Source organism: Vicugna pacos, chromosome 11, assembly GCF_048564905.1.
Source record: "Vicugna pacos chromosome 11, VicPac4, whole genome shotgun sequence".
NCBI classification, from domain to species: Eukaryota; Metazoa; Chordata; class Mammalia; order Artiodactyla; family Camelidae; genus Vicugna; species Vicugna pacos.
Window position 1 is genome coordinate 101,386,069 of NC_132997.1, and position 23,122 is coordinate 101,409,190.

At 60.6% G+C, this 23,122-nt stretch overlaps 1 protein-coding gene and 2 long non-coding RNA genes across 6 annotated transcripts; 2 read left to right on the top strand and 1 right to left on the bottom strand.

Moving 5' to 3' along the window:
• Nucleotides 1-652: 652 nt before the first annotated feature.
• LOC140699494 (uncharacterized) lies at nt 653-21,420 on the bottom strand. 4 transcript variants are annotated; one of them, XR_012077717.1, is made up of 4 exons: nt 19,123-21,420; nt 15,290-15,458; nt 3,989-4,398; nt 653-3,592 (listed from the first exon to the last, which is right to left on the bottom strand). XR_012077717.1 is itself a non-coding variant. In XM_072972156.1 (3 exons), the coding sequence occupies exons 1-3, from the start codon at nt 19,657-19,659 to the stop codon at nt 14,033-14,035; spliced, it is 951 nt and encodes a 316-aa protein (XP_072828257.1). In that variant the 5' UTR covers nt 19,660-21,417; the 3' UTR covers nt 12,083-14,032. The 4 variants fall into 4 exon arrangements, 2 of the variants coding, with proteins under 2 accessions (XP_072828257.1, XP_072828258.1); XR_012077716.1 differs by lacking the exons at nt 653-3,592; nt 3,989-4,398 and adding an exon at nt 7,631-8,702 and having other exon boundaries at nt 19,123-21,412; XM_072972156.1 differs by lacking the exons at nt 653-3,592; nt 3,989-4,398 and adding an exon at nt 12,083-14,277 and having other exon boundaries at nt 19,123-21,417.
• Nucleotides 5,882-7,482, top strand: LOC140699496 (uncharacterized). Its single transcript, XR_012077719.1, has 2 exons — nt 5,882-5,958; nt 6,566-7,482. It is a non-coding gene; the product is annotated as an uncharacterized lncRNA (long non-coding RNA).
• On the top strand, nt 16,776-19,116 carry LOC140699495 (uncharacterized). Its single transcript, XR_012077718.1, has 3 exons — nt 16,776-17,755; nt 17,983-18,038; nt 18,811-19,116. It is a non-coding gene; the product is annotated as an uncharacterized lncRNA (long non-coding RNA).
• Nucleotides 21,421-23,122: the final 1,702 nt, after the last annotated feature.

The window sequence follows — 23,122 nt, forward strand, 5'->3', positions numbered from 1 at the left end:
GAGGTGGGGAAACCAGGTGGGGCCCAGGCGCCCTGCTGGCCGGGAGGGAGCCCCATCCCTGGCCTGAGAGTGGCCCTGGTCTGCTGGGGCGAGCTCAGTGTCTCGTGCCTCTCCAGGACACTCAGAACCCCAGGGAAGCTTCTGGCCCAGCTTCTCAGGTTGGAGGCACAGCCCCCCTGGGGCGGCCTTGTGGGGCCCTGGGTCCAGCCAGCCACGCAGTGACCAGGGCCGGCCTCCCTTCCTGCCCCGCCCTCGGAGGCATCCTGGCAGTGCCGGCCGATTTATTTTTAGCTCCGCCTGCCGCTAGCGTTGCCTTTCACCTCCGGATCAGAGGCCTGGGGCAGGCGGCCAGCGCCACTGACCCTGAGATTTACAGACTGGCGGGGCGTGGAGAGAGGCAGAGCAAGGGGGCTCCCTTCCTTCTCGCTGTGGCTGGGGGCGGGGGGGCCACGCCTGGGGGTGGGGCTAAAGGAGCCGGAAGCAGGAGTCGGGGTTCAGAGTCCTCATTTTTCAGAGGAGGAAACTGAGGCTGAGGCCTAAGCCAGTGGGCAGGCTCCTCCTGGGGGTGTGGGTGGGGACAGGGTGGGGATGGGGTGGGGTGGGGTGCAGGGGTTTGGGGGTGGGGGGGAGTCTCGATCAGCTCAGGCGGTAGTACAGAGTGCCAGGACACGTATTTCTCACTGTGTGGAGGCTGGAAGTCCAAGGCCAGGTGCCGGCTGACCCAGTGCTTGGCGAGGCCCCTCCTGGCTCTTTCTCTCTGTGCGGCTGAGAGGGAGAGCCTGGTCTCCTCTGGGAGGACACCGATCCCATCCTGGCGTCTCACCCTCATGACCTCATCTAAACCGAGCCTCCCCGAGGGCTCATGTCCAATACCGTTGTGCTGGGGGTGTGCTGCGCCCTGTGGATTTTGTGGATTTCTCAGCCGCGTGGTTGGAGGTTGTGGTGAGGGTGGACGCACCGCCTTCCTGGTGGAGGCAGAATCCCAGGGCCACAGACGCTCCAGCTCAGTTAGAACTCAGTGAGGGTAAAACGTCATTTCCCCGGCCAAGTTCACGGACCTGCTTGAGGGAAGAAACACCCGAAGCTGGTGCATCAGGAGGACATACGCCAACAGGAGTAGAAACCGTGTTTTCAAAACCTGATTTACGTGGTTTTTGGAATCTCCGTCCTCACAAGTAGCCCGGCCAGCTCAGGGCGGACTCGGTTACCTCACACAGACAGAAAATGGGTTAATTAGGAGAAGTCGCTCAGGCTTCACGCGGGAGTGTAATTAGCGCCCATCCTCACAGCAGGCACAACGGCTGCATTTTAATGACCTTAGAGACAGGAGAGCTGCTGCCCCAGCTCTGGAGAGGCCTCAGGGCAGACCCCCTGCCGCTCCCAGGGCGCGGCCAGGGCACCGCCGTCACCTCCTCGTCCCCGCCGTGTCCTCACGGCTCCTCCTGCGCCCTTGTGTGCAGGGTGCCTGGGATGAACAGGGCTGTGCCAACTCTTGAGTGCCATGCACGGACGAGCCCTGCAGAGCAGGCGCTCGGGGTCTCCACCTGGGCGCCCAACCCCAGCCCTCTTCTGGCTCAGCGCAGCGTCCAACTGGCCTCTTGCTCGCCTGCCCCGCCCCCACCCCATTTTCTCCCCGACTTGTTTTGACCCCCTTCCTCCCCGGAGTCCCTAAGCTCAGGCAGGCACCCTGTCCCCCAGCCACCATGGCCTGTCGAGCCCTCCTTCCCTGGAGGCCCAGGCAGGATTGGCTGGTGGGCCAAGGCAGGAGTCTTTCCCGAGCCGCTCCTCCAAGCGGGTGCTGGTGTGGGAGTGGGGAGGCTGGGCAGCCTGTCCGGAGCCCGAGGGGCAGCTGGGTCAGTCGGGCTGTGACTTGCATGTTGACCTGCGCCCCAGGGGCTCAGCCACCGAGCAACCCTGTCCCTTCGGGGGTGGCTGCCACCCCTCCACGTGGGGTCAGACTCTGGGCCCGTGGGGCAGGGTGTGCTGGCGACTCCCCAGTGGGAAGGCCAGGGGGCTGCTGCCCCTGCCCCAGCCCCGGCCTCTCACAGCCGGCCCTTCTGACGCCTGCCTGCCCCTCCCTGACGCCCCTGCCCTCCTCCTGCCCCAAAGGCAGGCCCTGGCACACACACCCACTCGCCACTTGTCCTGAGCCAGCCAGGCCCCCAGGGGAGGGGCCATCTGAGTCTGGGCGGGGGGGGGGTCCCACAGAGCCTCTGTGTCTGTGGGACCTTCCAGGGTGGTGTCTGCCTCACTGGGTATTGTTCTCCCAGAGGGATGGGCTCCAGGGCGATTTGTCCTGGGCTATGTGGTCACAGCACAGGGTGAAGCTGCTCAGAGCCAGGCAGCCCGCCTTTGACCGACCACGTGCCTTCCCGTCTGCCACCCTTGGGACCCCCTCCTCCAGGAAGCCTTCTGGGCTGTCCACCCTTGCTCCCTCTACAGAGCTCAGGGGCCCGATCCTGACCGGACCAGACATTCCCTCAGACTGATTCTGCCCCAGGTCCACAGAGAGGGGACAGGTGGAGGGGGCTGGGGCAAAGGGTCCGGGTGAGGGCAGGCAGCCGGTGCAGTGACCAAGCAGTCCTGACGGGAACTGGCACCTGCTGTGCCCTCGTCGGCCTCCAGCCGGCGCCCACTCGCAGCTTGGGCTCTAGGCAGGCTCAGGGTGGGGCTTGTCTGGCACATGCTGGAGGCCCCCGAGACTCTGCAATGCCATGCTGGTGACAGCGTTTCCTAGGAAACTGCAGCCAGCTGCTGGGCCGCCTGCCTGTGGGGGTGGGGGTGGGGCTGCGGCCGGTGCAGGCAGGGGATGCCCAGCAGGAAGGAGCGTCCCTGTACGTGTGTGAGCGTGGGGGTGTGTTGTGTGTGTTGATGGGGGGATCTGTTTGGGAGTGTCTGTGTGAGCCTGTGTGATTGTGGGTCTTTGTGGGGCGTGTGTCTGAGTCCTGGGTCTGTGTCTGGGTGTCACGGAGGTGTCTATGTGGTGTGTGTACCTAGGGGTCTGGGTTTCAGGATGGCAGCCACTCCCAACAGTGCCAAGATGCGTGTCAGCCAGCCGGGCTGCTCACCCCTCCCGCCTGCCCGGCAGAGGCCGGAGGCGCTGGGCCTTGGGACACTCCCATCGACAAAGAGCAGGGGGGCCTGCAGCGGTCACTGGGGCCGAGCCCAGGCCTGGCTCAGAGAAGGTGTGACCGGCTGATAGGGCAGGCGAGGCCAGGCCTGCTCTCAGCAGGAAGTGGCTGGTGCCTCCCGTTGCCCGGAGGGTCCTCAAAGCCCCCTGCCCGCAGCTTCCTGCTGGCCCCTCACTGTCCCCGCCCAGCCTGCCGCGTGTCCTCCACTCACGTGCCCGTGGGCCCTGGTTGTGTGTGTCTGGAGGTCTCCCAGGCTCTTGGCTCCTGCAGACCTTAAGACTCCATGTGCTCTGGGCCACCGTTGGGGGTCAAAGGCTGAGTTGCGGACAGCATAGGGGTGCAGGTCATGGGGACCTCAGAACACAGTGGGGACCAGGGTGTGCTGATGCCAGGCTCCTGGGGACCCCCCTCCATCTGCATGTAAATTTCTGGGCCACACACAGTGCAGAAGGTCCTGGAGCCTGGGAACCAGAGAGGAGGAAAGACAGTTGTGATTGTCCCCTGGGGACCGCGGGCCTGCTTCAGAGGTGGGGCACCCCGCTCTGTGGTCTGTGGGTGGGTGGGGACTGGCTGGGAGACCCAGGGACTTTGGTGGCCCCTGTTTCTGCCTAGGTGCAGGCCCTGGGCTGGGGGGCCCAGGAGGGGCAGGGCCAGGGTGGGGGCTGGTTCCTGGGTGGCACCAAGGACAGTCATCCCCAGGGCCTGCCAGCTGGGGCACAGCTGTCCCCGGCGGCCCTTTCCAGCCGCAGGACCATCCACAGAGGCTCAGTGACCCGCCCAGCCTGCCTACCTCCTTGTGGGGAGCCCGTTGCCCCTCTCTGGGGGACTGTGTGGCCCAAGGCAGGGCACAGTCTCACCTTGCCAGGAAACCTGGATGCTCCAGGCACCCTCAGAGCCTGCACCGCGTTCATTCACTCCTTCGTTTGTTCATTGTTCCTCCAGCCCCTGTGGGGCTCCAGGCTCCAGAGGACCGAAGTAGACCCCGAGCATCTGTGCCTCCTGCACTCTCAGCTTCAGTTCTCGGCCTAACAGATGCTGCACCGCAGACGCGTTGCTTTGCCCCCATGACCCGTGAGGGGAACTGTGCCCCGAAGAAGGAACCAGCCACCCAGGGGGAATCAGAGGGGCTTCCAGGAGGAGGCCATCTCCAGGCTGACGCTGAAGCAAGAGCAGGAGTTGGCTTGGGAGGCTAGAGTGAGACTTTCTGGATAGTTTGCATGGCCTGGTGCAGAGCGTGGTCCTCTTGGTCCTGCCCAGACATGGGGTCCTGTAGAAGGAAGTATGTGCATGGGTGCTAGTGGAGGACACAGCAGAACCATGGAGGTGAGCCGAGGAGAGGCACTGGGAAATACGGGGCCTGGTGCAGGCCCCAGAGACGTGCCAGCCTGGGCCTGGGGGGCTGGGGGACTGTGGATATAGGGGGCTGAGGGGGCTGGGGATTAGGACCCTAGGGGCCTGAGGATCTGGGGGCTGGGTTATTGGAGGCTTGGGGGACTGGAGGACTATAGGACTGGGGGCCTGGGGATCTGGGGACTGGAGGACTGGTGGCTGGGGATCTGGGGCCTGTGGGACTGGGGGGCTTGGGGACTGTGGATCTGGGGGCTCGGGGGCTGGGGACTGTCCCAGGCAGGTCTGCAGTGTGGGCTATTTAGAACCTTGGGGGGCTCCTTGGGGGATAATGGTGTAGGGACAGGCTGTGAGGCCGCTACTGGCAGGTGAAGGGGCACAGGCTGAATAGGGCAGGTGAGGGGTGGCTCACCCCCAGCCCAGGAGTGGAGCTGTCCAGAAAGCAGGTGCTCCCGGTGCCCCACGTTTGCCTTGTCCTGAAGTTGGCCCGGGTGTGTGTTGGGGGAGGGGCGGGGCTGGGCCTCAGAGGTCGCTGAAGCCCCGCAAGCCCGTGGAGGCTTGGGGCCACTCTGTGACTGAGGCGTCTGCTCTCCCTTCCCCGGCTGGGCTCCATGAGGAGCAGCCCGGCCAGGCACCTGTCCTGCAGGCGCGTGGATGGACACAGAGCAGGGGCCAGGCCTGGGGGTGCACAGGCCCAGCCCCAGCCCACAGAGGCCCCCAACGGGCCCTGACCCCCAGGGACAGGGAGCAGCGCCCTGAGGCCAGGCTGGGGCGCTCTGAGGGGCCCGCTGTGCTGTGAGTGCAGAGACGGGGGCCCCAGGGAGGCCCTTTGTAGAGCAGGGAGGTGGCCACCTCCCTGTGCCCACCTCCCGGGGAGAAGGGGGCTGCGAGGTGGAGCGTGACGGGGGAGGGGCTGGCAAAGAAGAGGCACCCTGTGACAGGTCGCTCAGGCAGCCCCTCTTCCCACCAGGCTGCCTGCCTCTGTCGGGTGGGCTCCCCCCAGCCCACGACCGCCTCTCCCCCACCACTCTGCTCCCCATGGCGTGGTCCATCCCTGAGGGAGCTGCACACTGGTCCCAATATATACATTTTCCTCTTTGCTAATTGGAATCTGTCTACCTTAGAGGCAAATGAAAGAATTAAATATGCAGGATTTGCAGTGACTGTTTTAAACAGGCACGCTTCCCCCCCTTGAACTAATGTTGGTTAAGGACAAACAGGATGTCAGTGCACAGCCGACAGGGACCAATGACCACTGAGGCCTCCATCCCTCCCAGAGCCTCCATCCGGGGGACACGGCCGGGCCCTGGGCATGGTGCCAGAGCGCCCGAGCGCGGCGGCGCCCCCACCCTGGCCCCCGGCCGCCGGCCCCGCCCACCCGAGCCCCAGGCGCAGGGACGTAACCGTAACCCGCAGCGGAAATCAGTTCTCCCGCGGCGAGCCTTTCTGCAGGAAGGGAGACTGTCAGCCCTCGTCCAACGTGAGCACCGGCTGGGGGAGAGGGAAGCGGTTCCGTTATGCAATCGTTCTTGAGTCTAATTTAGCACGGAGTCCTCTTGGGCTCCGAAGTGACAGCACCACCCTGGCTTTGACGGGGAGACCGGGCTGTGTTCGAGCTAACCCAGCCACCTTGGACACCAGGCCGGGCGCAGCAGCGCCAGCAAGCCAGGGGCGTTTAGCCCCGCAACTCCGGCGCCAGAGAGGCCAGGAGAGCGGAGGGGTCCCCTCCAGGGTCAGGGTGCCGGGCGGTGCCCGGCGGCGGGGCGGGGGGTGGAGGGCCCAGCCCTGGCTCGCTCGGCGTTCCGGCGTGGGTGCGGTGAGCAAGCTGGGAGGAGGCCCGGGTCCTTGCCCGCTCAGACGCTGGCCCCGGTCGCGTGCAGTCAGGGCGCTGGAGTGGGATAGGGCCCAGTTGCTGTGACGGTGAACTTCACGTGTCAGCTGGGCTGTTCAGTCAAACGTGGGTCCAGATGTTGCTGTGAAGGTGTTGTTTCAGATGAGATGTAACTTCGGCAGTCAGCAGACTTTGAGGAAGAGGTCTGCCCCCTACGGAAATGCACCCTTCCCGTCTCTCCTCTCCTCACACACAGAGGGCTTCTGACAGCAGACGTGCGGGCCTCCCCCCTCCCCCAGCAATCCTCCGACAGCAGCTGGGCATCCTACGGTGCAAGTTAACTCTGACGCCAGCTCCGACCCCACAGGGTGAGGGTGAGGGCCCACGAGACTGCCCCTACTCCGGACACCGGTCACCTGCAGCTTCTGCCTGACTTGGCTGCACATCGGGGGACCCCTAAACCATCGGCTGGAAGAGCTGCCAGAGCTCAGGGAAGCGCTCACCTCCATCGACCCTGTGTTATACGGAAAAGGACACAGATGACCAGCCGGATGCGGCACACAGGGCGAGGTCCGGGGCTCCCGCGTGCGGGAGCTCCTGTCCCTGGGGAGCTGGGGTGCGTCACCTTCCCAGTATGTGGATGTGCTCACCAACCTGCAGCCTCTCTAGAGCCTGACCTTTAGAGACTTTAACGGCGGCTTCATCACTTAGGCATGACTCGCCCCTAAGTCAGTCTCCAGCCCCTCTCGCCTTCCCAGAGCATGCTGGGGTGAGGCTGAAAGTTTCAGGTCCTAATCTCAACTCGGTCTTTCTGGTGACCAACCCCACCCAGGAGCCCACCGGAGTCACCTCATTAGAACAAAAGACACTCCTGTCACCCAGGAAGTTCCAAGGGACTGAGGAGCGCTGTGTCAGGGACTGGGGGTAGAGGCTGGTATACACTTTTTCCTGTTATTTCACACCCTCCAACCTGTGGTGGGCCTCATCCAATCAGTTGTAGGACATAGGAGAAAAAATCTGAAATTCCCCAAGGACGAAGGGATTCTGCCTTCACACATAAACTCTTCCCTGGGTCTGCCGACCGCCGGCCTGCCCTGCAGACTTCAGACTTGCCGAGCCCCCACAAAGTGTGAGCCAAGTCCTTAAAATAAATGTCTTCCTCCCTCTCCCCTACTCCCCCCGGCTCCGCGCACACACGTCCCAGCGGTTCTGTCTCTCTGGAGAATCCTGACCAGCAGGTGGCCCAGAGGTGAAGCTAGAAGTGGGGCATTCCGCTGGGAGAAGGGGCAGAGCCCACAGACACCTTGCCCACCCCTCGGGGCTGCCACCTCCCTGGGCCCGCTGGTCCTCCATCCTGGGTCCGGTTCAGCTGCTGCTCGGGGTCAAGAGACTGCCAGCTCCAGTGCTGGGTGGGGACCGAGGGCAGGCAGGGAGCACGGGGCAGCTAACAGGCTACTCAGTTGGACTTGAATTTCAGACAAACGATGGATGAAACAGGCTTATGCTACAATTATTCGCTGTTGGTCAGAAATTCAAATTTCACTTTGCTTTACCTTTGATTTTTTAATTTGCCAGCCCCGCCCACCCTGGGTGGGAGGCTCAGGTGGGCACGGGCAGCCCCTGTGCCACATGAGGGTCCAGTTGGCCTGGTCCACACTGCACTGCCCCCAGGCCCCCTGCTCTGGCCCGCACCCCAGGAAGGGATTCCCAGCACCGAGGCCTCCCTGTAGAGGGGCTAGAACCCGCCCCCCAAGGGTCTTCTCAGCACGAGGGCCGTGCTGCAGGCAGGGGCTGGACTCGGGGTGCAGCTGGGACCTTTTGGAAGCCACCGTCACAGTCACACACAGTGACCACCAAGCCTCTGCCAACGGGACAGACGAGGGGAGACCCCGTGTGCCTGGCGGCCGCGTCACAGCCCACTGCTGCACCCGAGGACAGTCAGCGGGCTGGGAAGGCTCCACCGACTCCAGCCGCCAGGACCCGGCAGGGACGCCTTTCCGTGTACCTCTGGGTGGCCCGCTCGGCTCCGACTGTAACCCACCCCGGTCGCTTCCTCGTCCTGGGCTCACCGAGCGCAGAGAGCGGCAGAGCGTGACCCCGATCAGCCTCCTGACCCCTGGGCCCACCCTGGAAGCAGGCATGTGGCCTCGGCGTTCAGAGCTTGGGGCCCCATCAGCGTCCCATCCTCCCAGGTTCAGGGGGCCGGAGGAGGGGGCGTCCCTCATCAGCTGCCTCTTTTCTGAGGCCGGGGTCGTGGGTCACAAGTGCAGGCAAACAACAGTGTCCGTTCCTGGAGATGCAGGTGCCCAGCCCCGCTCAGACCTGGCCCGCCGGCTGGGTTTTCACGCCCCTTCCTTGCTCTGCTCTGACTGTAAAAATTACAGCCGTTCATCCTACATTATTAAGAAAATGTGGAAAAAATGTTAGAGAACAAAATTAAAATTACCCGTAATCACACCCAACAGAGATGATCACAGCTGCCTCTTTGGTGTCTTTCTTTTAGAGGGATGTGCATGTGTGTGCAATCCTAGACACACACGGACACACACACACGGATACACACGCACACGTGTGCACACAGAGGTACAGACACACCCACAGACACACCCACCCAGAGCCGCTGAGGGAATTCTGTGCACAGCATCATTTTGTTCACATTTTTCATGCGTTAAAATTTGTTCAGAAACAACAGGGTTTGAACGGCCTGTGCAGGGCTCGTGTAATGAACTCCCTGCGCCTGAGTTCGCTGTGCCATTCATCCCCATGCTCTTGTGGCTGCGAACCACCCCTGACGGGCACGTCTGCCTTTGTCTGAAGAGGCCCTGCTCCCTGGAGGGTCTCCTGGGGGCGTTAGTGGATCCACACCTGAGGACACCTTTAAGGTTCTTGGCGTGAAAAACCATGCAGCCCTTTACAAAAAAACAGATGGTTTGGAGACGGTCTGGAAGGAAACATTTTAAGGGCAAATTTGACACAAAATTTTAAATAAATGGTGGATGTGCGGTGTTGGGATTAAAACCACGGCCTTTCCTTGCCTTTTCGCAACACTGAGGGTGGCGTGTGCCCACTGCTGCCACAGGCCTTGGCCAGGACCAGGCCTCTGAGCCCCCGTCCTGCTGCGGAGGACGGACGACCTGGAGGCTTGGGGGCTGGGCTGGCCGAGCTGCTAGGGGTGCCCGCCGTCCCCACCACCCACCACCTCACACCCGCTCCTACATCTGCACGGAGACGTGTGCCTCCAGGCCCTGGACGACACTGAACCCCACCGCGGGGCCTTGCGAGCTGTTTACCAGGCCGCCTGCGGCTGGACGCTTGGCTTCTCCTCGGGTGTGGGCTGCGCATGCAGATACGGCCACAGCTGGGTGGGGAGGGGCCCTGCGGGCGGGACTCTGCCAGACACTGCTCGGGATGGTGGTAGCACTTGACCCTGACGGCCCCCATTTCCCGCGCTGGGAGGGGTGCGCGCCGCCTGCAGGGTGTGCGCCTGAGTGTGTGCTTCCCAGGAAGCGACACTGGCAAAGTCGGGGTGCCAGGGGCTTTGGGGGGACGTGCCTGTGGGAGGGGGACTGTGACCTCGGACCCGGCAGTCTCCGCCAAACCAGCCAGGCCACGGCCCCTGGCCGGCGGGGCCGTGCGCATCCATGTACATGGGGACCCTCTTCTGAGGCTCACCTCTACCTGCTTGATTCTCTTGTTTTCTGGAAGCTGCTGTCTCGTCCTTGGTGGAGGCCAAGTCTGAGGAGGAACAGGGAGGCCCTGGACTGCAGCGAGGGGACAGCGTGGGGACAAGGCAGGCATGAGGGTAGGGCCCGGGGGCCACGTGGGCTGCCTGTGAGCTGGCCCAGGGGCCCAGGCACCTCAGGCCTGACCCTGGGCGATGCTCAGGCCAGGAGGTGATTTTCTAAACTGTGTCAGTGAGACCTTTCGTACTAAGCCCCCCAAACCAGCAGCAGTGAGGCCCCCAGGAGCAGGGCGGAGCCAGAACGGGGAGGGCCCTGAGGCGGAGCCCTGCGTGGACTGGGCTGCTGGGACGGAGATGCGGGTCAGCGGCAGGAAGCCGCCCCGCAGCGGGGGCTCCGGGCACAGCACGGTGAGCTTCGTGTACCTTCGAGGCCTCCGTCCTGCTCTCAGAGTCCCGGGGATGCCGTGTTCTTATTTTTAACTCTTACGAGTGGGCTTAGTTGCGCTGTAAGTCACGCACCGTGCCGTTCACCCATCTGCAGCGGACAGCTCGGCGGTAAAGCCACTGCAACTGTCACCGCAGTCCACGCCGGAGCAGGGTTGTCACGTCAAGCAGGGACTCCGTGTCCTTGACTGTGTCCCCTCCCTCCCCCAGCCCAAGTGCCCAGCAGCTGCTAATCTGCTTTCTGTCTCTATAGATTCACCTTTTCTGGACTTTTCCTGTGAATGGAATCGTATAATTTGTGGACTTCTGCGTCTGGCTTCTTTCACTCGGCGTAACATTTTCAAGGTTCATCTGTGCAGCAGCGTGTAGCGCAATCCATTCCTCTGCTGGCTGAGTAAGACCCACTGTGCGGACGGACCGCGTTTTGTTTATCTTCACCCACTGGTGGGCCTGTAACTGGTTTTCCACCCTTTGGCTCCTGTGACTAACTGAGCCCTGAATATTTGTGCTCAATTTCGGTGTGAGACATAGTAAAGAAACCACGGTGGGAAGGGATAAATTGGGAGTGCGAGATTGCACATACTAACTACTATATATAAAGCAGATAAGAAAACAAAATTCTTCTGTATAGCACAAGGCGCTATATTCAGTATCTTATAGTAACTTATGAAGACAAAGAACACAAAGATGAATCTACGTGTGTGTGCACGACTGACGCCTGATACGGAACGCCAGAAACTGACATGTTTCCGTAGGTTTCCCTCCTCTCGGGCAAGTACCCAGGAGTGGAATCACAGGGTCACAGGCTGACTCTGCCAGGCTCTGCTCCAAAGTGGTGGCACCATCTTGCACTCCCAGCAGCCGCGGTGAGGGTTCCGAGGACCGCACCTCCGCTAGCACCCACTACCCCCGTCTTTTCAGTTCTAGCCAGCCCAGTGTGTGTCAGGTGGTCCCCACGGCTCTTGGGGCTTACTGCGTGAAAAGTTGAAGCAGGTAAGCGTCCAACAATGCTGTGCACAACGATGTGCACAGCACATACCGCACGCGTGAACTCTGGGAAACACGAGCAATTAAGATCATGAAACTATTGCAAAACTTGAAGGCAGAAACAGTTAAAAATGAAACTGGCGAAAACCTCTAGTTCTCTTGATCCTGTATTTTTAAAGCTTCTTTTTCTTTATTTTAGGACATTTAATTTTAGGGTAACATGAATTAATACACAAGGAAGGCTCAGAACGGTTCCTCTGCGTCGATACTGGTGTTGCTTTTGCGATTTTTCGTGTGTGTGATTATTTTCTCAGTCAGAAAAGGAAGTACGTCTCTTGTCTTCTGAAGTACAGTTAGCTACACTGTGTCCATTTCTGGTGCACAGCCTCATGTTTCAGTCATACATACACATACACATACTCCTTTTCATATTCTTTCTCATTATAAGTTACTACAATATATTGAATAAAGTTCCCTGTGCTGTTCAGAAGAAACTTGTTAATCTATTTTATATATAGTAGTTAATATTTACAAATACTGAATTTCCAATTTATTCCTTCCCACCCCCTTTCCCCCCTGGTAACCATATGTTTGTTTTCTATGTCTGTGAGTCTGTTTCTCTTTTGTAGATAAGTTCATTAGTGTCTTCTTTTTCCTTCCTTTTTCTTTTTTTTTTTTAAGATTCCACATATGAGTGATGTCATATGGTACTTGTCTTTCTCTTTATGTCTCACTTCACTTAGAATGACATTCTCCAGGTCCATCCATGTTGCTGCAAATGACATTGTTTCATTCTTTTTTATGGCTGAGTAATATTCCATTGTATAAATATACCACAGCTTCTCTCTCCAGTCATCCCTCCGTGGACACCAAGGTTGCTTCCATGTCTTGGCTGTTGTAAATAGTGCTGCTCTGAACTCGGGGGTGCATGTATCTTTTTGAGTGAAGTGTTTTTGTTTGCTTTGAATAAATACCCAGGGGTGGCGTTGCTGGATCATATGGTAAGTCTATTTTCAATTTTTTGAGGAACCTCCATACTGCTTCCCATAGTGGCTGCACCAGTTTACACCCCCACCAACAGTGCACAATGGTTGGTTCCCTTTTCTCTGCATCCTCGCCAACACTTGTTATTTCTTGTTTGTTTGGCTAATAGCCACTCTGGCAGGTGTGAGGTGATCTGTCGTTGTGGTTTTGATTTGCATTTCCCTGATGATTAGTGAGGCTCATATGTGCCTGTTGGCCATCTGGATGTCGTCTTTGGAGAAATGTCTGTTTAGATCTTCCGCCCACTTTTTAATCAACTGGTTTTTTTGCTGTTGAATTGTATGAGTTCTTCACGCATTTTGGGTATTAACCACTTATCAGACACATGATTTGCAAAAGTTTTCTCTCCTTCAGTAGCTGCCTTTCCGTTTTGTTCACGGTTTCCTTTGCTGTGCAGCAGCTTCTTAGTTTGATGTAGGCCCATTTATTTATTCTCACTTTTTGTTGCCTTTGCTTTTGGTCTCAAATCCAAAAAATCATCACCAAAACCGATGGCAGGAACTATACTGCCTAAGTTTTCTCCCAGGAGATTTATGGTTTCGGGCCTTACATTCGGGTCTTTAAGCCATTTTGAGTTAGTTTTCGTGTGTGCTGTAAGACAGGGTCTGGTCTCAGTCTTTGGCACATGGCTGTCCAGTTTTCCCAACACTGTTTATTGAAGAGACTGTCCCTTCCCCACTGTGTTCTTGGCTCCTTCATCGTGCATTAGTAGACCGTATGTGTGTGGGCTTATTTCTGGGCTCCCTTCTCGTCCCTGGATCTGTGTGTCTGGCTTTGTGCTAGCACCACACCATTTTGATTCCTGTAGCTACGCCACATCATGGCACTACGTTAATACAGAGTGAAGTCGGGAAATGCGATGATGCCTCCGGCTTTGTTTTCTTTTTCCTCGAGGTTCCTTTTGCTATTTGGGTTTTTGGTGGTTCCATACAATCTTAGGGTTATTTGTCCTACTTCTGTGAAAAATGCCATTGGAATTTTGGCGGGGACTGCCCTGACTCTGTGGCTTGCTTTGGGTCGGGTGGGCATTTCAGCAATATTGATTCTTCCAATCCATGAGCACGGAATATCTTTGTTTATTTCTGTCTGCTTCAATTTCTTTCATTAATGTTTTGTAGTTTTCAGTATCAATGTCTCTCACCTCGTTGGTTAAACTTATTCCTAGATATTTTATTCTTTCTGGTGCCGCTGTGAGTAGGACTGTTCTCTTTGTTTCTCTCTCTGATAGTTACGAGTGTGCAGAAGGCAGCAGACTGCTGTGCATTGATTTTGCTTCCTGCAACTGCACCGAGCTCGCCTGTTCTGATGACGGTTTGATGGACTCTGTAGAGTTTCATGTCATCTGCAAATAGGGACAGTTTACTTCTTTTTTTTTTTCTAATCTGGATCCGTTTTACTTCTTGTTCTTGCCTAATGTCTCCGACTGGAATTTCCAATACCATTTTGAATAAAGGTGGTGAGAGTGGGCATGCTCGTCTGGGTCCATATATTCTAACTTCATTTTCATATTGTTACAGAACAGATCTACGACTTTTGAAGAACACTCACAAAACATTGAGTCGAACATCACGTCCTAAACCACTTCCAGGCCCTCACACGCCCTGAGACAATTCCGTTAACCTGGACGCATCTTCTCAGAAACGTCGGGAGGTGCCGGTGCGCGCCTGCGTGTACAGGTGGGCATGTGTTTTTAACCAGAGCGAGTTCCTGGGACATGTTACAGAGTGTGTTCCAGCCACATGCTGAACCAGCCCCCAAAGGTTGAGTTTCATTTGCTTTCCAGATGTCTCCCTTACCAACAGCAGGAGGGGCTGGTAAAAGAGGAGAGGAAAAGAGCAAAACGTGGGGAACTCAGGGTCTTTTAGAGACACTGAAGGATGTGTTTACAAAACTAGTGATCTGGCACCAAAAAATGGGGGTGGGGGAGTGGACGCGATGGCCCTGGGTGTGGTGGGACACGTCCATAATAAAATGCTTCGAAAGTATGGAAGGACACCGGAAAAATCAGAAAAAAAATGGAATAAAATGCGCGGGGGTGTCAGAGGTGGCTCTGGGAGCCCGAGCCAGGCGGGGCTGGAGGGCCCCTTTGCAGCAGCGCTCTCCCAGGCCCACCTGTGCCCCTGGGCGGGCAGGAGAGGGGACCTCCCTCAGGCCCTGGGTGGGGGATGGCACTGTTGTTTTGTGCTAATGCAAAAATCATTCGCAAGGATCAGCAATGAGTTAGCGCTCTCACGGGACTTTGATTTTTAAATGAATATTTATGAGCTGTTGCCAAGCTCAGCTGGGCAAGTGTGGGTGTCTCGGAGTCTGTGGGTTCCTGATTCTGAGCTGAATGATGAAGGCTGGTTACCCTCCCTGAGCTCCAGGAGGGGCTGGCCCTTCGGGCCCTTCCGTCCTGTCCTGCTGCTGCAGGGCCGCCCCCACCCCTGCCCCTCTGTCTCCCGCCTCCGTGCCTCAGCCCTCCTTTGTGCTTGGCTCCCCACCCCCCCGGGATTCTCCAGGGGAGGCATGAATTCTCCATCCCCCACTTCCTCTCCCAGAACACGGGGCCCTCCCCCATGTCATCGGCGGCCCCTCCCCAGTATCAGTTGTGGTGCCTCCCCAGTGTCATCTGTGGCACAGCACAGAAGACCTTGCCCAGTGTTTAATGGGGGGCCCAGCAGGCGAGAAGGAGAATTCGTATGAAAGGGAAGGTTCAGAACTGGCCTGTAGCGGGTTTCCTCCGAGTGATAAAGTGGCTGAGGTTTGGAGTCTGTTCCCACAGAGATGTGCCCAAGGTCCCCCAGAATCCCAGAAGCAGTGGGCGGGCCCCGGGGGACTTACGGAAAGACTCCTGGCTCCAGGGGCCCCAGGCGGAGGCGGGCGCCCTGCTTTCAGTTTGTGTCAGGGGTTCTCTGCTGTGCATCCGTCCTGCTGACAGAGGCCGGCTGTGAGCGGGGTCGGGGCTGTGCCCACAGTGAGGGGCTGTGTGGCAGGAGGTCCAGCAGTTTCCCTGGAGAGGCCCGGGGCGGAGGTCCCTAGTTGGTGAGCTGCTGTGATGGGTGGTCCCCCCTGGGCAAGGCCGGCCTTGAGGGGACAGACAGCCGAGGCACCGCAGCACCAGGCCGGCCGCGCTGCCCCCTGCAGGCTGGCGGTCCATGGACACAAGGCCCAACACTGCCCAGCAGCTCCCAGCCCCTCCTGCCTCCATCCCCTCCGCTCCGGCCCCCTCCGGCTGCCAGCCTGGTGGGCTCACAGGGGGTGGAGCCTCAGGAAGGTACTTTCTGGTCAGGAGGACAGGGTCCAGGCTCTGGTCGGTCCGGGAGCCCAGGCAGCAAAGCGAGGGTGGGCAGAAGGTGGGATCCCGAGGGCCAGCTCTGGGCCACTCCATCCTGCCCCTCTGCCCCCAGGAAGAAGCCTGGTTGGGTCGGGGGCGGAGGTGGGGGTGGGCAGGGCCCCACCCTTAATCAGACGCTGAGGAAGCCTCAGGTGCAGAGTGTTCAGGAAGCAAGGAGGCCGTGGGAGGGCTCCCAGGACTGACAGACTTGCTGACTCACAGCGGGAGAGACCAGAGGAAGTGCCTTGGAGGAGCTGGGGGAGGGGAGGGGTGAGGCGGGGGTGGGGGAGGGCCAAGGCTGGGTGCCCAGGACCACCCTGACTAGGCCCTCACTGGTCGCCGCAGGTCACAGCCACGTGTCAGGACAGAGGGCCCAGAAGAGCTGCTGGGGGAGGGGGTCAAATGGATGGGGACCCCTCAGGGCTGGGACTTCCTGGGAGGTCTTCCTGCCTCCGGCTTTGAACCTGCTGGTCAGCAGTCAGGTCAGCGGTCAGCGGGAAGGGTCCGGAGGGTCTGTGGCCCTGGGCGGTCTCTCAGGGGCGGTGCTGTCAGGCGGGCCCTCAGAGTGACCCAGTGGCCCAGAGGTCTACCCCCCTCCCCCAGGGCTCCCGGGTGGAGGCCGCCTGGCTGGCTCCTTGGGCCTTGGGCATATCTAGGTGGGCCTGGCACAGGCGGGGTTGTGTGCGGTAAGTAGTGAGTGTGAGCATGAAGGCGGGTGTGAGTCATGGTGAGTGTGTGGGAGCTCGGGATCCAGCAGAGCCCAGGTCTGGGGTGTCCCCCGCCCCGCTGCCCCTCCTCTGTCCTGACCGTCCCAGGACCCACCTCCTGTTCTAACACTGATCCCAGACGAGAAGCCCGCCCCTGACCTTCCTTTTCCTTGGCGGCCCCGCCCCCTCCCTGTGGGCCCCCACCGAGGCCCCCCCCGCACCCCGCCATGACTACACACCCAGCACACCCTGCGGCCAGGGCCTGGGTGAGGTCATCTTAGCGGGGTGGCTGGAAAAGCCGGTTCTATGGGGCCAGCTGGCCTGTGCTATCAGGTGGATCCTAGGGTCCAGAAATGTGGAGCTGGGACTGAGCCATGAGCCTGGGAGGCTGGGCTGGGCGGGGCTGCCCGAGGAGGCAGAGGCTTCCTCCACCCTTGGACCCTTCACACCAGCCCCCAAGGGACTAAGAGTGACTGCTCTGTGCTGAGCCCCATTGGCCCCGGGCAGGACAGGCTCCCAGAGACTCCTCAGACCCTGGAGGAGGGGAGGGCAGTGCAGAGCGGGGGAGGTCTGGGGTCCTGGGTCCCCGGGAAGGGCCCCCTTGTCTTTGGGAGAAGGCTAATGGTTACTCTGGCAGAGGCAGGAAAAAAATCACCGGTCAAATTCCTAATTAAAATGCAGCTTAAGCGATGGCTCTGTGCTGGGAGAACCAGTGAAAACCGGGGGCACAGCCTGGGTAACAAGGCTGCCCCCCACCCCACCCCGCTTCCCGCACAGCGGAGCACCCCCAGCAGGAGCCGGAGCCTGGTGTTGTGCTGGGACAGGCACCCTAACTGCCCTCCTCGGGGGCGCCCCTCCCTCCGAGGTCCCCCAGCCCCCCAGCCCTGCCCAGCGGGGAGGCCCCCCCAGCTGGGCCCAAAGCTCCCCTGGGAACTCAGGGCCTTGTCTTATGCTTTCTGTGTTTTAACCAAATTACAATTTTTAATGAAATAAAGTATTGTAAAAGCTGCCGGTTATAGAAAGCGTGAGAGCACAAAAAGGCATCTCCACCTGGGGGAGAAATGGGGACGGGAGCGTGTTGGGGGGGCGGGCGGAGGGGGAGGCCGTGGGAGGCTCGCCTCTCCCCAGAGTCCAGCCCCCATGCGCTCAGACCGACCTGCAGGAGGCTCCGACAGGCCTGTGAGCCTCATGACAGTGAAGGCCTGTCTCCATGCAGGGCCAGTCAGTGGCTGAAAAGGGGGCCCACCTGGGCCTCCATGAGGACAGGTGAGGACTGGTGGGGTCAGGTGGGGTCAGGTGGGGTGGGGTGGCAGCACCGTGGGTGGGGATGCTGGGCTGCAGCCCCAGGGGGCATGGCCTGCATGGTGGGTGTCCCCCGCCCCGCCTTTGTGTGACACGTGTATGGGGCAGCATCCTGCCGTGTGGACCCCTCTTTAAGCTGTCTATAAGATGATCAGCCGTCTTTCTAAATAAGTGAGTTATTTCTGGTGCAGCCCATGAAATGTTCCCGTCCGGAGCTATGCTGACCCAGCCGACGTGCCCAAGGCAGGTGAGTGCATGTCCCAGGTGCCCCGGGATGCTGGGGCACGCACAGGTGTGCTCAGGGGGTTGGGGAGGCAAGTCCCGCCCCGGCGCTGGGCCCCTCGCAGTAGGTGGCCCCTCTGCTGGGGAGCTCCTGAGTGGGTGGGCCAGATGGCAGCCCCAGTGTCCACTCAGCGTCCACATGCAGGCTGTGACCTTGAGCAGGAGACTGCCGCCCAGCTCACGGCCTGGCTGGGGCCTGGCAGGGGGCTCAGCCGGCTCCTTCTGCAGGCCTTTCCCTGTACCCAGATGCTCCCCAATCCCCACCCCAGTTTTCCTGGCCCATCCAGCCTCCCCTATGGGCCCTGGACCACTGGAAGTTCTGAAAGTCAGGGGCGGTGCGAGGGGAGCCCCCAGCCCTCCCTTGGGTCCGAAGTGGGTATGTGAGGTTTCCAGGGAGGCCTTCGGTGAAGGGAGAGTGGGGGCCAGGACGGGTTCCCTGGGAGCCACTGAGAGGGCTCATGCCCCCACATCACCCCAGACCTGGAGTTCCTGCCAGCTCCTCTCCCCTCCCCAAGCCCCCTTCTCCCTGCACCTCCTCGGCCTCTCCCCAGACAGTGGCTGTGAGGCAGCCTGGGCTCTCCTGTCCCAAGAGGCAGAGCTGGGTGGGCAGGAATGTGCCCCACTGAGCCCTGACTTTGGCCCATCAGCTGCTGTGCCTGGACCTGGGGGAGGGCCAGCCCCTGGCCAGGACAGTCACCTCACCACCACCACCTGAGGTCTCGGCGCTGTCTCTGCAGGCGAGTAAGCCTTTCTGTGGAGAAGAATGTGCACCTGCCCCCTTGGAGAGACCCACAGAGGGGCCACCGGAGGGTCCAGCCCCGGCCGGGCGGGAGCGTGGCCATCCTCCGTCCCCGGGCCTCAGTTTCCTCTCCTTTACAAGGTGAGTGAGGATGAGGGGAGTGCCTTCAGGGAGCTGACAGCAAGGATACCCCCAGCTTTCCTGAGACCCCCCCCGTCTCAGGGCCGCGGTGCCCCCACACAGGCCGCTGCCCCACCTCCCCTCTCCCAGCGGCCCCTGCCCCCCAGAGCCCCCAGGCCTCTGCCCTCACCAGTTCCGACGGGGTCCACTCCAGCGCCCTGTCCTGGGGCAGCACAAAGGTCTGTTCCTTCACGTATGTGGTCTCCAGTTCTGTGGCTGGATTTCTCAGAAGCCGCAGGATGGCATGTTGACAGATGTGAGTGAGCACATGTGAATGTGTGTGTGTGCGCGGGGAGCGTGTGCACAGAGTACGCGTGTGTGTGCGTGTGGGAACGTGGGAGTTAAGACCAGAAAGCCTTGTTTGGGCTCCTGCTGGAGGAGCAGCGGGGCTCCGCCCCACGGAGGCCGAGACTGCGGGAGCCTGGGAGAGACGGGGCCTGGGAGTCCCTGGCTTCCAGGGGAGACGCTCGAGTTCAACAAAGAACGGAGTCTGGGGGCCAGGGGTCCAAGAGGCACCGACAGGGCTGGTCCTGGAGCAGCAGGGGTGGGGGCCCCAGCCAAACACCATCCCCTGGGAGAGGCCCCGCTCGGTGACTGCCCACCGTGGGCAACCTCCCTCCTGGCAGGCCTGCCAGCCCCGCCCGACAGGGTAGAGAGAGAAGCTCATGGTGCCTCAGAAGGAACGCCCTCCCGGAGACCGGCCTGAGGGGAGCTGCCGGTGCCCGGCTGAGGGCTGGGCCCGCGGGCGCTCAGGGCAGTGTGGGAGGGAGGGGCGGAGGAGGGCAGGCCCTGCGGGGCGCCTGTGCCATGGGGGAAGTTGCTGGGGGTTCACTGGCCGGGGGGGATGTTGGGAGAGGAAGGGGGTCTCCCTTGGAGGAACGGGGCGCCAGCCTCGCCCCAGGTGTGCCTGGGCCGCTGGGACCCCGGGGACTGGTGTGTGGCAGGGGCAGAGTGAGCTGCAGCCATTGGCAGAAACTGAGCCCAGTGAGGGCCGTGGGCAGGAGGCCTTGCAGAGCCCAGGCCCTCCTGGCACAGGCACGTGCTGCACGCAGAGGGCGGTCCTCAGAGTGGCCACCGGAGCCGCCTGGCCCCTGGAGGCGGGTGGGAGCCGCCATCAGAGCCCAGGTGAAGGCGCTGGCAGGGCTCCCGCCCCAGAGGGAGACTCACAGGATGGGCCAGCCTAGCCCTAGGGCCCCTGCCGCCCGCTGGGCACCAGCAACCTGGCCCTGCCGTCTCTGGGGGTCCACACTGCCACAGAGAGACGTGGGGCCTTTTCTGGCCATGCTGCGGAAGACACAGCCACCAGCAAGCATGCAGCCTGGTTGGGGTGCCTTGCCCTCAGGTGCCCACGCTGCCCGCGGCCAGGGCCCCTCCTTCACCTGCACCAGCCCCCAGACCCCATCAGGCCAGGCCTCCAGGACTGAGGCCTGACCCCTCCATCTGCGTGGAGTTGCCTCCAGCCTTGCTGGGGCCGGGCCCGACCTAGGAGCCCCAGCATTTGAGCACCCCTTGGACTGGGCGCCCAAGGCAGCTGTGCCGAGCTCACGGTCCACCTGGGGCTCGGGCCCAGGGGTTCTGGGCAGGTGGGGAGGGCTGGACTGCCTGGCTTCGCCTGGCCACTTCAGGCAGTCGAACCTGGGCCAAGGACCTGCCAACTGCTCCCTGCCTCGGTTTCCCCTTCTGGGCCCTGGGTGTGCAGGAGACCCAGGATGTGTGCAGCCCGCAAACAGCAGACCCCCAACCCATCTCAAAGCCGCGTGAGTCCCTGCTCTTTCACAGGGGACCCGGCCTCCAGCCCCACAGGGACTTCCCAGGGCAGGGCGTCTGGAGGGTGGGGGGGGCCACGCCCCCTGGCGGCCCACCTTTGATGCTGCAGTGAAGCATCACCACGGTGTGGGGGTGCCATCTGCTGACGCTTCTCCGCATCCCGCGCTAAATTGCGCTGAGTGGCCGCAGGGCCGGGCGGGGTTGGGGAGGGGCAGTGGGCCGGGCAGGGCTTAGACAACAGGCCTGCAGACACAGGGCTCCCCGCTAGAAGAAGGGTTAAAAGCTGACAGCGTTCACTAACCTGGCAAACATTTGCTAAATCAAGGTAGGGGAGGGAGCACATCACAGGCTGACCTCTGGGTCTGGCTTCAAGGGAAGGGGCTGGTTTTCTAGGGCTGAGGCCCTCCAGGTGGAGGAGGCCCAGGCAAGGACTGGGTGGGCCGGCAGGGACAAGGGACTCCTGGCCCTGGAGCAGAGACTGGGGGCGGGAGAGCCAGCGGGGGGCCAAGACCCCGCTGCTCTTAAAACCTAGACTTTCTGACCTTCTGAGGTCCATAGTGCACGTCCAATTCTGTTTTTAAGTCTAAAAACTGTCACGGGGTCTTTGAATAATTGTAACCACTTATAAATGTATGTACTTTCCAGTATTTTAAACTGCATTTGTTCGTTTAATACATTTGGTTCCTTCAGTACCACACTGTGTGGACTGACAAACACCACGGTAAGCAGTGTGTCATTCCTACGAACAAGCACATGTGTTAAAAGGTACGTCTCAGGAAGAGGTGAGATCGTGGCTCAGACATAAAACGGGCTCATGTTAACGGTGTCATTGACTCATCAATCCAGGGAGAGCTGGGCAGCTGTCACAAGCAGCTTCCAAGAGAACTGAGGACGGACACACTGACAGGTTACTAACCCTGGAACTGAGGGAAGAGAACCTGGTTTCTGCGTGGCTGGGCGAGGGGGGCCCAGCGAGGCTGACATCTGTGCGGCTGGGCGAGGGGGGCTCTGGGGAGCTGACATCTGCATGGCTGGGCGAGGGGGGGCCCAGGGGGGCTGACATCTGCGCGGCTGGGCCAGGGGGACCCGGCGGGGCTGACATCTGCGCGGCTGGGCGAGGGGGGCTCTGGGGGGCTGACATCTGCATGGCTGGGAGAGGGGGGGCCCAGGGGGGCTGACATCTGCGCGGCTGGGTGAGAGGGGCTCTGGGGGGCTGACATCTGCATGGCTGGGCGAGGGGGGGTCCGGGGGGGCTGACATCTGTGCGGCTGGGCGAGGGGGGCCCGGCGGGGCTGACATCTGCACAACTGGGCGAGGGGGGCCCATGGGGGCTCACAGTGACAGGTCAGATGACCTCTACATGACGCATAGGTTTCCACTGAAGCGCGTTTTGGGGGTCTACGCTGCGAGGCTGGACACTGCAAACTCCAGCCTCGGTATTCAGTCAGCAGTGCCTGTGTGTCTGAGCGGATGACGTCTCATGTTACAGACTTGATGACTTTTCTGACCCGTCACAGAAAAGATCAAATGTGATGTTCACATTTGCAGTAACCCGATGATACAGTGTGATTCCTGCCCGGCTCTGTACTGAATTCCAGTTGACCCTGGGCAGGCCAGGCCCCCACTATAATGGCCGTGGGCCCGGCTGGCAGAGACTCCGGCTGTACAACCCGGTTCCCATGTGACAGAGGTGCCAGCCAGACCAGGCCCCCTGGAAGCTGGGCAGCGGCTCTGGGGCCGCGCTGGCCCTGACCAGCTGTGGGTCTCCCCCTGTGTCTTTAGAGGAAGGCGGTGGGAGCTCGGGATGGACCCCGCAAACCCAGGGTCAATCTGGCTCTTGAGATGTGCGGCTGTGTCCCTAGGCCCTGCGCTCACACCCGCCCAGCTGCACACACATTAAAACGAAGCTTCCGTGGGTCCAGGGCCCAGGCTGACACTCAAGGTCCCTGTTAGGTGATCTTATAAGGCTGTGTTGCTGACTCCTGGCCCAGGGCAGCTGGCTGACCTGTATCCATCAGTCTCCTTCCCTGGCCCCAATGCTGCTCTCCCCACAGCCGGCCCCCAGGCGGGGTGATGCGGGCAAGGGCGGCCACCTAGGACACACCCTGTGCATGTTTGAGGTCCCCCAGGGGAGACAGCACAGCCTGGGGGACTCCAAAACCCAGGCAGGAGCGCAAGGGTCAGGGCCCCCTCCCCAGCCCTCCGCCCCTTAACCAGGGCAGCCCTGCTCTGTCACCTTAGCCCTCGGATCCCCAAGATTCTGGTGAAGAGTTTCCACTGCCAAGAAGCTTAAAACAACTGTCTTGGAGAGCTGCTGGCCACATCTTCATAACCAAGAATTGTAAAGTGTGCAGCCACGCCAA